Source organism: Streptopelia decaocto (assembly GCF_964273445.1).
Source record: "Streptopelia decaocto genome assembly, chromosome: 1".
Taxonomy (NCBI): domain Eukaryota; kingdom Metazoa; phylum Chordata; class Aves; order Columbiformes; family Columbidae; genus Streptopelia; species Streptopelia decaocto.
The window spans coordinates 85634669-85647054 of record NC_138663.1 but is presented as its reverse complement, the minus strand read 5'-3'; the positions used below and the strand labels follow the sequence as shown (position 1 = coordinate 85647054).

At 49.9% G+C, this 12386-nt stretch overlaps 1 protein-coding gene across 1 annotated transcript; it reads right to left on the bottom strand.

The window, feature by feature from the left end:
• Nucleotides 1–6368: 6368 nt before the first annotated feature.
• Nucleotides 6369–12060, bottom strand: NOP2 (NOP2 nucleolar protein). Its single transcript, XM_082066770.1, has 16 exons — nucleotides 11877–12060; nucleotides 11737–11782; nucleotides 11583–11659; nucleotides 10699–10961; nucleotides 10358–10401; nucleotides 10026–10192; nucleotides 9043–9242; nucleotides 8851–8940; nucleotides 8682–8769; nucleotides 8442–8582; nucleotides 8112–8251; nucleotides 7753–7842; nucleotides 7339–7461; nucleotides 7157–7254; nucleotides 6935–7065; nucleotides 6369–6824 (listed from the first exon to the last, which is right to left on the bottom strand). The coding sequence occupies exons 1-16, from the start codon at nucleotides 11980–11982 to the stop codon at nucleotides 6571–6573; spliced, it is 2058 nt and encodes a 685-aa protein (XP_081922896.1). The 5' UTR covers nucleotides 11983–12060; the 3' UTR covers nucleotides 6369–6570.
• Nucleotides 12061–12386: the final 326 nt, after the last annotated feature.

The window sequence follows — 12386 nt, the reverse complement described above, 5'->3', positions numbered from 1 at the left end:
TGTCTTCCAAAAACCCTTGCTGAAACAGCAGCTGGTAAGGAGCCATGCTCCCAGCAGCATTACTACCAAATCAACAGTCAGGGAAAAGGGAAGGACAGATGGACAAGAGAGATCCTGGTCTAGAAGGTTGCTTTGAAGCAGTGGTGGCAGCTCTGGACCTCCCAGCACATGCCCTGGAAATTGTCACTGACTCCCTCCTGCTTGTTGCCACGTCCCTTCACCTTCCCCCCATGCTATTGCATGCACAGCAACCCGTGTTTCCTACCAGCATCCTCCCTGCTTGCATACCCCTGATTTTACTCCCACCTGTTTGCAATCCCCTCCTATCGCAGGCAGGCAAGCAGGGTCAGGCAGCGGGTGATCTGCTGCCGTGTGCAGCCAGTGGGGAGCATGGGCGAGAGCAATGCCAAAAAACATGGGGCAAGCCCTTCCTTAAGCTCTGCTTGGCCTGCTTCTGTCCTGCTGGGGAAACTTGGCAAGCAGAGCTGATTAATGAAATGCCAGTGGAGGAAGACATTGCCATCCATCAGGACAAGCTTTTTCACCAGGAGGCCAGCGCAGCACTGGAGCAGGTGGTGGGGATCTCCATCCTTGGTGGTTCTCGGGACTTAGCTACACAAAGCCACAGTGATGTGACCTAGTGACAGTCCTGCTTACAACAGCAGGCTGGGCTACAGACCTGCAGTGCCTCTTCCTGCTAACACTCCTGCCGTCTCCTGGAGATGACAGGACAGCGTGGAGCCTTTTCTTTTTTCCCCCTATCTTCCCTTGCTCAGGTTACTCGCTGGGAGGGAGAGTTCAGCGGCGGGCTGTGAAGATGATTAGGGGCTTAAAGCATCTTTCTTATGAGGAGTGACTGAGAGAACTGGGTCTGTTCAGCCTGGAGAAGGCTGAGAGGGGATCTTACCAGATTTCTGTAGCTCAGGTCAGGTACCTGTGTGTCTCCAGTTACTGACAGCACAGTAAGAAGAGATAGAGCCTCTACCATTACCCTTCATATCAAGCCAGATTCCCCAGGTGGCCAATCACCTATCAAAATCATGAGCCTTGCCTAGTTTTAACATCCATTGCGAGTTTGATGCTCAACTCCTCCCAGATCACAGAACCTCTTACTAGCTAATGCATCTTCCTTGCAAAGGTGTGTCATAGGTGAAACCTGTTCAAATTCGCTCCACAGCTTTCTTTGAGGATCTTTTTTTAAGGCATAGGTCACATTAGTGTGACCCACCTCCCTGCTTTTCTTCTGTCTGAGTACCCCAGTGCTACCTTCTGCTTTGCTAAGCTGGTAGCCCAGAGTTAGCTGCCTAGATTTGGGTGCAAATGGGGAGAAACTGGCACAGTGGAGCAGCTGCCAAGCGAGGCTCGGTGATCACCACACTAACCAACGCACAAAAATATCCCTGTGTAACAATAAAGGAGGCAATGGATTTTCTTTTACAAAACCCCTAAACACCAGTCCAGGAGGGAGATTTGTAGCCAGGTCATGTGTGTGAAAGCAGTTCTACGTACTACAGCCAAGAGCCAGGGACCTAACTGGCCTTACTTGGCAATTCCCCATTGACTGCAACAGGCAGGTAGGACTTGCAGACATCCTCTTTGGGGCCTCTCCACACCCTCCCTAGTGGGGATGGACAGCTTGGAGGAGCAAAACGTACTTGCGGGAGCATGGTCATTTGTGGACTCAACCCCTACAAAAGCATATATATCTATGGGATGATGTGCAACAGAGTGTGTACTCAAGGATTTAAATTTTATACCCAAGACCCTGAAGTGTGCAGTGCAGGACTTCAGTCCCTTCCTCTGGATACAGCCTGACAAGGGACAACACAACCACAGGCTGCGGAAAAGACCCTGACGTGAGACAACACAACCCAGCACGGAACAGACATTACAGCATATGACATCACTGGAATTAGTGACTGACTCGTATTGGAGTCTCTTCTCTTTCCATTATGCACTGTTGTCCCCAGAAGTCTTCGGTTTCCTTCCTCTGCCACGCCAAGGGTGCAGCAGCGCAGCACCCTACCCCTGCCTCTCGCTCCCGCTTTGCAGAGGTGAACTGGAAGCACTCTAGAGCCCGGCTGGTAGGAGCTGCCAGCTGGCCATCTTAATTGCATTCTGATAAGGATTCTCTGATAGACTCATTCCTCTCTGTTTGGGGAGAACGGTTTGAAGAAACTACATCTAATTCAAGATCTTACTGTGTGCATGATATTTCTCCCACTGTGCCAGCAGTCATTAACACAGATCCTCACCTCTTCCACGCACCTGGTTTGTTTTGCACACTTCTGGCCTTGTTTAGTCTAAAATAACTTTACACCATGTGGCAACTCTATTACAGAATTGCTTACCCATTTTTTTTTTCCCTCCAAGTTATTAAATGCCACTCGGGTAACATTTGTGCACAGCACAGTGGAACAGGTATCACAACATATTACACCAATTTCTCTCAACTATCTTTTTATTTATTATGGCATTTTTACTCCTCAGATCTGCTTTCAACCCCTGCTTTGCCTCAGTTCTTGCTTTGCTCTGCCTTTCAGATATTCAGATAATGTAAGGCTGAGAGAGCTGGGGTTGTTGAGCCTGGAGAAGAGAAGGCTCCAGGGAAACCTTATTGCAGCCTTTCAGTACTTAAAAGGGGCCGATAAGAAGGATGGGGACAGACTTCTTAGCGGGGCCTGTTGCAATAGGACAAGGGGTAATCATTTTAAACTAAAGCAGGGGAGATTCAGGGTAGACGTGAGGAAGAAATTTTTTACAATGATGGTGGTGAAACACTGGCACGTTGCCCAGAGAGGTGGTAGATGCCCCATCCCTGGAGACATTCCAGGCCAGGCTGGATGGGGCTCTGAGCAACCTGATCTAGTTGAAGATGTCCCCGCTCATTGCAGGGGGCTGGACTAGATGACCTTTGAAGGTCCCTTCCAACCCAAACTATTCCATGATTCAAATACATTAAAGAAAGGTACTGAAAGCTGCTCCAGTACTCACATTTTCTCAAAGTCTCAGCTTTTAGGTAACAGAAGATTCCCAGAGTAAGAAGGCAGCTGCAAACACAAGTCTAGTGTGACCAGGAGCCTCGTACCAGAACACAGAGGGAAGCCACCACCCTTCATCCCCAGCTGCCGCACACCCAGTACTGTCCCCAAAGCTCCGCTGCAGCATTTCAACGTCACACTCAACACTATCTCTGAGCAGTGATAACTGCAATGGCTGAAATAAAGAGCAAAAGAAGAGTGAACCGCCTAAGAGAGCTGAAAGTTTCCTCTGTCTCTCCCCACCTAGAACAAAAGGTCTGCAGGCAAGCCAAGTGAGTGGGATGATGTTTGGTAAGAAAGAAAAGTTTGACTCACATGGTTAAAGCAGCATCTGTTCCCACCTTGCAGAGGGGACTGACATAATTTGCAGATCCACTAGGAACCAGACATTGGGATCGTGACCAAGAACTTTCTATCCCTGCCACTAGGGTTATCAAGATAAACTGGTTATCAAGCTGAGACTAAACACTAGTGTAGGAACCTCGATAGGTGGCAAAGCGGGACAGGTCAGCAATCACTCCTGAAATGACAAGCTTATGGCTTGCCAGAGGTAAAGACCCTTCTAGATACAAGTCACCCTGTAGGTGGAAGGTTAGCATGTGGCTCCAGGTTTGAGATTTATCCTAAAATCTTGCATTTCATCACTCCTGAGGAAATCTGCTAGGACTGGAACAGCAATAAGGCTGGAGGAGCAGAGGCAGGGCTCAGCCTACCTGGAAGCTGGTGTTGCCACAAGCAGTGCAAGCCTTGTACAGTGAGGACGCAGCTGAGGGATACGAGGTGCTTGGCAGAGCTCATGACTCACCTTGGAAGAACTAAGGGCCAATGCAGCAGCCACCTCCTAAGCTGGGTCTGACCGATGGTCCATCTAAGCCCAGGACTCATTTTCCAGGGTATGATGAGGACAGAGGGGTCTGTGACAAGGGCACGTGAGCAGGAATTCCTCCTCACAGTGCTCTTCCAGCCTCTTGCAGTTCACAGCTCACAGATCTTCTGAGTCTGTTGGGCTTACCAGCCCTTACAAAACAAGTTTTTCCCTTGTGCATACAGCTGGGTTTTCAACCTGCATGAGCTTCGAGCATCCACCATGCCCTGCAGAAAGGAGTTTCACAGCTACCTTTGCCTTTGGTGCATTTAGGGTTTGGGGTTTTCCTGTTTATTGGGAATGAGCAAGCAGTTGTTTTCCATTCATATCCATGCCACTAACAGTTTTACACACCATTATATACCATTACATCACTTCTTTCCCCATGGTCTCTTTTACAGGCTTAAAGAGAGCTAGACTCTAGCTGTTCCTCTCACAGAAACCCTTCTGTAACTTTAGTTGTATCTGTCATCCCTGAACGTTTCCCAGTTTTACAACTCTTATTCAGATGGAGGGCACTAGAAATGCAGCATTGAAGTGTATGTACAGGGAGGCAATTTTATAGAGGGAGGCAATAATTTTCTTGATTTTGCTATCTAATAGTTCCTTTCCTAATAGCACCTAGCACTTATTTAATTTTTCTGAATGACCCCAGAAAACTTCCCTCTGATCCTGTATGTTAGGCAACCCAGAGACCTCACCACACAAACCTGGAGTAAGACAGTCGCATACAGAGGCTCCTCCTTGTCCTAATTCACTGGAGAAGTATGAGGAAAAAGTAATTTTCAACTATAAGGATATTTGGCTAATGGCTATTGAACACAGAAAGACAAAGTCTTTATTTATAACAAGAGTTATAATAAATTAAACAGATAGATACATAAGCCCTAAAAAGCAGATGATAACACAGGCTGTAACAAAGACCAGGACTCCTGAGGCACTGACAGATTGAATGACTACAGAAACCACTCAAGTGCAACCTCAAAGAGTTTCAGGCAGAAACTTCACAACTGATAAGAAAGCAAAATTATTGCGGGCTTCATGGGAAAGAGCGAATTTATTGCGGGATGCTTGAGGGGAATTGTGGGAGTGTGTGAAGTTTATCATGCAATGTTTTAAGGAAGATTGTGGGAGTAAGACTTGCTACAGGATGTTTAGGGGAAGAATTAAAGAAGGGGAAAAGGAGGCAACAGACTAGATCAGGGAGAAGAGAGCACAGGAAGTGGAAAGGAGGAATAAATAGACAGGGCCAGGCACAGGGACTGGCTGTTGGTCAGTGTGCCTGTCTGGCTGAGCCCTTCACCTGATTATCACCATCTGTCCCGGCCTGGTATTAAACTAATCCCAGCCATTTCCTCTGCACGCACACACATTTGTGATCTGCTTGCAAACTGCAAGCTGGGCAAGCCCTAAGTAGGAAAAGAGGTCTGAGAGCCTCTGGACAGAACACAAGTCTGAGGACAAGCCAGCAGTTATTCCTGAAAGTGCACGTATGCAACCAACAAGCACACTCCAGATCTGATGGGACAGGGAGCAAGAATAGAATTTGATCTATTTTGCCATTCATGTTTTGCAACTGCTGTTTGTGTTTTCCTGGGCACCTGCCACGGCATTTTCTTCATTTTTTGCTAATCAGTCTGCATCTGGTTGCATCTCTGTCATCTGTGCCTGTGTCTGAGGGAGTTCTGGAGTTCACACTCAGCCTCGCCACTTGCTGAGCCTGGGAAAGCAGCAGCCTCACATGTAGCAGACCAGGACAGAAAGGACTCCCTAGATCCTACAGTCCACTGCATTCAGCTGTCCTTAGCACATCAATTCTGCCACAAACCCAAAGATTGGTGAGGAAAACGAATCAATGGAAAGCTTCATGTGAGCTAAGACACGTGGCAATTACACAGAAAGGAGTTATACCTCAGGTCTGTTACACACCCAGCTCCACGCACACTTGGTAGAAAGCTCACTAATGAATTATCTCCAGAAAAATGTTTATTCACTGGAGAGTATAACCAAATAAGAGAATATCATCTCACAGTGATAAGGGAAAGGGACCTTGGGCTAACACTTAAAATAGAAACAGCCCAGAATGCTGCTTGTTATGTCTCAAGGAAAAGCAACCACATCTAGGTGAACAAAAAAGGAAAAAAAAAAGGAGGTGATCATACAGCTCCAGGACCAGCAGCAACCTCTGCTGCAGTCTGGGAGGCCAAGAACCAAGAGAGCAGTGACCTGGATTAGCACACAGCGACAATCAGGAATAGGGGCCCGCAGAGCACTGGCCTAGGAGCTCCAGCACTGCCCTGCTGAAGCGCTCTGCTGGCAGGCACCACACAATACAGCCCCCACCCAGGCAGCCAGGATTTCAGCTCCCGCTGCTTCTTCACAAACATCCACATTGCAGAGCGCAAGAACAGCCACCAGAAACGCCAGAACATTGGATGGGAGTGGAAGAACCAGACTTGTACAAGAGTATAAAACTTTTAATGGGTCAGCGCATCAGTCCTTGATGCGGAGGGGAAGCAGCAAACGGGGCCATCACTGTTGCAGGCACTCAGAGCTGCAGAGATGATCTGCAAAGAGCAGTTCACAGTGGTACCTGTGCAGCTGCAGCAGCCCCTGGCCTTTGCTCTCCAAGGAGGGGACCAACACGTGGAAAAACAGTTCCTCTCACTGTCCATTCGATTTCACTTTGTGCTTCTTCCTGGTAGGGACTTGAGAACGCATCATTTTGGGAGAAGGCCGGCTAGCCTTCAAGGGCCTCTTCTGTGCCTGCAATGAATGCCTCTTCTTCAAAGCAGGCTGTGGCAGCTTCTGCTCCTTGTCAACTTTTGATCCCTCAACTTTCTTCTTTTTTGGCTGAGGCTCTGGGACAGTATCAGGGACAGTGGATGGAGTTGCTGCTTCCACAGCAGGTTCTTCATCTAAAACGAGAGAGAAAAGTGCTGTAAGAAGAACCCACAAGACTTCTGCCGGGGAAGCAGCACATGAGAGCAGGTCCAGGCAGCTGAGCTGAGCTCCAGCACTAGGTTACCTTTTTGTGCCTGGGGAATGGCATTAGAGAATTTCTTGAACTTGGCAATGAAGAACCCATCCATATTGTGTGTGTGGGGATAGAAACGCCGTGTAGACTTGAGGGAGGGGTGGAAGCGACGTTCCTTGAACCTGGAGAACAAAGTGGGGAGAGAAGTGATAAAATGCCTCTACTCAAAACAGCCCACCAAGTCACCTGTGCAGCTTGGGACCTGGCACACACCTGGTGAAGCCTTCCTTGCCAAAGTCCAAGCCTGTGGCCACCAACCGAACATTGCGTTTCTTCAGGGCATAATCCACAACCCACTCATTCTCCTCCACCTGCCAGAGACTAAGCATTAGGATATGAAGCTCACCGGTCCCCTGAGCAGGGGATGACCACAGCAGAGCATGAAAGGGACCTACCATGATGGAACAAGTGCAGTAGACAATGTAGCCCCCTGTCTCTGAGGCAGCATTGACCGAATCTATAGCACTAAGAATCAGCTCCTTCTGCAGGTGAGCACAGCGCAGGATGTCTTTCTCATCCTGAAAGAGAACAATAGGTTAGGATGCCAGAGGCACAGGGAAGCACCCTAGGCCTCTGTTGTGGGTGAAGGGATGACAGGAGAGAAAAGCACAAATGATACAGAAGATTCTGGAGTCTTCTGCAGAACTAAGCTCAAATAAACTAGCTCTGGTACAACATTCTGAATAGGAAAGAGAACGAAAAAAATCAGAGTCCGTATTACAGGCATCTCTCAAGAATAAAGCTGCTCTAAAGTCCTTCCTCTTGACTCATACTTGAATCTCCACCTTGTGTCCCCACTCATCACTTACCTTGTTGGTTTTGACAGCAGGATCCTTGGAAATGACACCTGTTCCACTACAAGGAGCATCAAGCAGGACACGGTCAAACCCTCCAAGCACCTACAGGCAGATATATATTTGGAATTATGCTCACAGATGAAGACTCAGAACAAGATCAAAACTACAAGGGGAACCAGAGGACCGGGAAGGCAGGAAAGATCCCTCACTACTCCCTGTCCACCCTCCTGTCACCATATCAAATAACTAACTCTCCCCAGCAGCTCTGCTCATCCTCCCTGTGACAAGTGGCTCTGGAGAACACAGCTTCACTAAAGGTTCAGCACAGCATCTCTAGGTAAGAACACCCTGGTGAGCCAGCACAAACGTACCTTGGGGAACTGGCGTCCATCGCAGTTACTCACTACAGTGTTGGTGACCCCCAGCCGGTGCAAGTTCCCTACCACACTACGTAGCCGCTCGGCATTGCTGTCATTGGCCAAGATCATACCCGTGTTCTTCATAAGCTGAGCTGTCAGAAGGTAAAACACACCAGCAAGGGGCTGAAAACCTCCTACGCTTTTGCTCGTAGGGACAGCCACCCAGCTCCTTTCCCCAAGGTCAGTTCCCCTCTGTTCCCCCTTTCTGTACAGACCAGTGAAAACTCAGCACTTCCCCGAACATCCCTCCCAAGCCTCCCACCTATGGCTCCGGGGTGGTACCTATGTAGCTGGTTTTGCCTCCTGGGGCACAACACATATCCAGGATGCGTTCGTTCTCCTGTGGAGCCAGAGCCATGACAGGGAGGAGACTGGAGGCACCTTGCAGCATGTAGTGCCCAGCCAGATACTCAGGGGTGGCACCTGGGCAGGGAAAGCAGAACAAAAGATGATGACACATGAAAGAAAGGGAGCCACCAAGAGCAGGTCAGCTCAGCCCTATAACAGCAAGGGTGATCTCACCGATGGGCACAGAGGAGTCATAAATAACAAGTCCTGTTTTCGACCACTTCCCCAAGGGGTCAAGATTCACACCACGGTTGATTAGAGCCTGCAAGACAAGGAGATGGGACTGAGACAACCTGCCCCAAGTGATAAGTAGTGCAAGAGGCAACCACAGGTTCCTGCTCACCTGTGCCAGGTCCCGTCGCCGTGTCTTGAGTGTGTTGGTGCGAATGGTCACAGGACGCGGAACCTCATTGGCTTCCAGGAAGTTTATCAGCTGGATGAAAGAAGGGACAGAGAACAGAGATGAAAACGAAGACCCAGAGAGGCAACCAAATCCTCATCAGTCAGCAAAGACATGGACAGGACAAGAGCCTACCTCAGGGAGTGGGAAGATGTCCATGAGCTTCGTGAGCAAGAAGTCACTGTAGGAATAGTAGGCAGCCATGTCCCGGCGCAACAATGCAAGGTACTCCTTTCGCGTGCGTCCTTCCTCCCGCTTCACCGCAAAGTCCTGCAGCACCTCCATGTTGCCCTTGATGCGCTGGTGAATGATGTGCAGGTCAGGTGGCTCAGCAGGTAGAAAGACCGTTAAGGAATTAAAAGCAGCCAAGAAATTCGCACACAGGCTCTCTATGAGCACAATCGATCATGCAGGACTCCTGTGACACAACAGCATCCGCACCAGACAGGCCTCATTGGAGTACGCTTTCATCAGAGCTCAGCAGAGGGGGGCATTCAAAGGATGGAGCTGGACAAAAAGGTTCACAAGGCAGAAACTATGAGATATTTAAAATAACTTGGTTAGTTACTTTAGGTAAACAGAAAAAACCTGGGAAAAAAGATGACCAAAAAAACCCTCTTTCAATATTGAAGACATTACCTGTATCAGAAAGCAGACTAAAAGTTCCCCAAAGGCAACTAAGGGGTAGAGAGGAGAACAAGAAGAGGCAGGATTAAATTGTACTGGGGGCGGGATTTTGGTTAATCACCCAAGACCAAGCACTTTGGATACCAGAATTTCTGTCATCAGAGGCTCTTGGAATGGTTTAGACAAACACCTACCAGGCAAATCAGGGTACACAGGAATGAAATACGTGATAAGACATCCACGCGCATTTGGGACTAGAAAGGAAATTGGGGCAGGCTCCAAGTGCATAACAGATTTCCTAACTGCTGTACAAAAGTGCAGCGTTGTATGCTATCTATTAGGGCAGCTCATCTAAAAATACCTTGTCATGCACAAGACACTGTTGATAAGCAATACTTATGATAAAAGTCTAAATGAAGTTCTCTAGCCATATCCAGCCCCTGTGCTGCTGCATGCATACAGCTTACAGATGTCACAGATAAAAAGGATATCCTCCCTCTCAATCTGTTCATTAGTTGGCAGTTTAAATTGTTCATCTATATCCAGGTTGATCTGCAGATCTGGGCCCTCTTCTTCCTTCTGTCCCGCTTTCTGCCTGCTTGCCTCCTCTGCTGCTTCCTCCTCCTCCTCTTCGCTATCATCCTCACTGAAGCCTCCCCTAAGGATGAAGAACAGGCTGGGTGTTTTACACAAGAACAGTATCATACAGACAGTTCACAACTACCATTTCTTAGATGCCAGAGAAGACAGAATAATGAACAACACAGGCTTCTCTTCTAACCAGGAATGACTCTGCAGACTGGCAATGTTCTAAAATCCTCACCTGTCAGGCTTCTGCTTCAGGGCAGCTTTTTCAATAGGCAGCAGCTAAAGAAAGACAAAAAAATTAAATCAAACGACACCCCCAGGTGCCCTTTTACTCCCCACCATCTGGGAAATTTATCTGCTCTGTTTTAAAGGGACAACAAACAAAAGCACCAAATGTTACACTGGGATCAGTTGCTAAACTCAAAATTGTGCTTGTGATATAGGAAGAAGGTGAAAGCTCTATCCCACCTCACCATCCACCCCCAGTAAAGTCACTCTTTTTCCCCAGGCCTGCTGGGTCCTTTCAGCCAGCAAAATCAAGTATTTCTTGTGTAATTAAGGGTAAAAACCTCCTACCTCTTCTTCTTCTTCTGAAGAGGCACCATAGTCATCTACCATCTCCTCGCTGCTCCCATCCTCTTCCTCCATCTCCCAGTTGCTCTCTTCTACCTCACCATCGCTGGATAACTCCATGTTGTTTCCTTTAGATGGGATTTTCTTGGCTTTGGCTGGAGCCAGCCATTTTGAATTGCCATCACTGAAGCCAGAGCGGCCACGAGGGGTTTGTCCTGCTGTCTTTACAACATGTTTCTCCTTCTGTGGGGATACCTGTTCCTCAACTACAGACAGAAGAAGTGGTCAAAAATTAGACACTATTTTCAAAAGCAGCTGTACTGTTTTTTTTCAGTTGTTATACAAAACAGGTCTTCAGCCTAGTCCAGAACTGCTTGTCCAAGAGATGGGACTACTTGCTCTCCACATCAGTTTTCTCAATCATAAACAAGAGCATGTTCTCACCTCTTCCCTGATGAAACTTTAAAGAAACCTAAGTAGAATTGCCATAGAAAAACACAGCTACAAAATCCTTGTGGTATTCACTCTAGACATATTATAGTACTCTCCTTCCCAAATCTTTGTTTCTCCTTTCTTCTTCCTACCACAACAGCTTCTGAGGCTATGTAAAATGTAATGCAGCAAGTATAAAGGCCTCAGCTGCCCAACCTGCCTGCAACAACCTCACTGTCAACGCGTTTCAATACCTTTTACCTGTTTGCTCTTCACACAGCACTGCCGCCTGGTACAGCAGGGAGCAGAAATTAGGAAAAAAAAGTTTAAAATAATGAAATGCCACCTGTCCCGTACCACAAAAAGGAGGCCGAGCCGGTCGGTGGTGGGGGGGCGGTGGGGCACCCCGGGGGACAGCAGGGCAGAGGGGCTGCCAGACCCGACCCAGCACTCACCTGCCGCCTCTCGCCCTCCTCCGAGCGGCCTCCTCCCCGCCGCGGCGCCGCCCGCTCCCAGTCGCCTCTTCGCAGCCCTGGATCGGGAGAAGAAGTGGCGGTCAGTCCCGTCCCGGCCGCCCCCGCGCCCCCCGCCCCGCCGGGCCGCCCTTACCTCTTCCGCCCGTGGCTGGACAGCTTCTTCTTGCCGGTCTCGGGCTCTGAGGAAAGACACGCCGCGGTCAGGCGGCCCGCTCTGGCGGCACAGAGCGCCGCGAGGCGGCACCAGGCCAGGCCGGGCCGGGCCGGGCTTACCTGGTGGCAGGAAGCGGGCCAGCTCCACCTCAGCCCCCCGCTGCTTGCGGGCCTTGCGCCCGGGGCCGCGCTTCTCCTTCCTGGTGGGGTCCAGCTTCCGCCCCATGGCGCCGGGCACCCTCCGGCCGCACCGGGCCCGCCGCCACACGTGCCAGCAGTCCCACCGCCCCGCGCCGGCGCATGCGCCCGGCCGCGGCTCCGCCCCCGCTCCCACCCATTGGCTACTGCCGCCGCTCCTGCTCGTTGAGTGGCTCGGCAACAGGAACGTCAGACTCCCGGGCCAGCCGCGAGGCGGAGCTGCGGGGTGATGGCGTCACAGGGGATGCACCGGTAGGAGGCCGAGCAGAAGGCGGCGGCAGCAGCTCGACGAAGGGCAACAGAACGGGGAGGGAGGCCGAGGTGGCCCCGCCCCAAAGGGCGGCCGGGCTCCTCCTGAGGGAGGCTACAGACCCCAACGCTCCCTCCCGAGCGGGGAGCGGCCCTGCTTCCAGCCCCGGGCATCCGGGTGCA

Bases quoted from the DNA above. Each gene is read 5' to 3' on its own strand.
- NOP2 (XM_082066770.1), bottom strand. From the start codon at position 11,982: ATGGGGCGGAAGCTGGACCCCACCAGGAAGGAGAAGCGCGGCCCCGGG. The intron at 9,243-10,025 runs ATATCCTTTTTA...CGGTCTTTCTAC, and splicing joins TGAACAGATTGAGAGGGAGG to CTGCTGAGCCACCTGACCTG. The intron at 7,843-8,111 runs GTACGTTTGTGC...ATCTGCCTGTAG, and splicing joins ATGGACGCCAGTTCCCCAAG to GTGCTTGGAGGGTTTGACCG.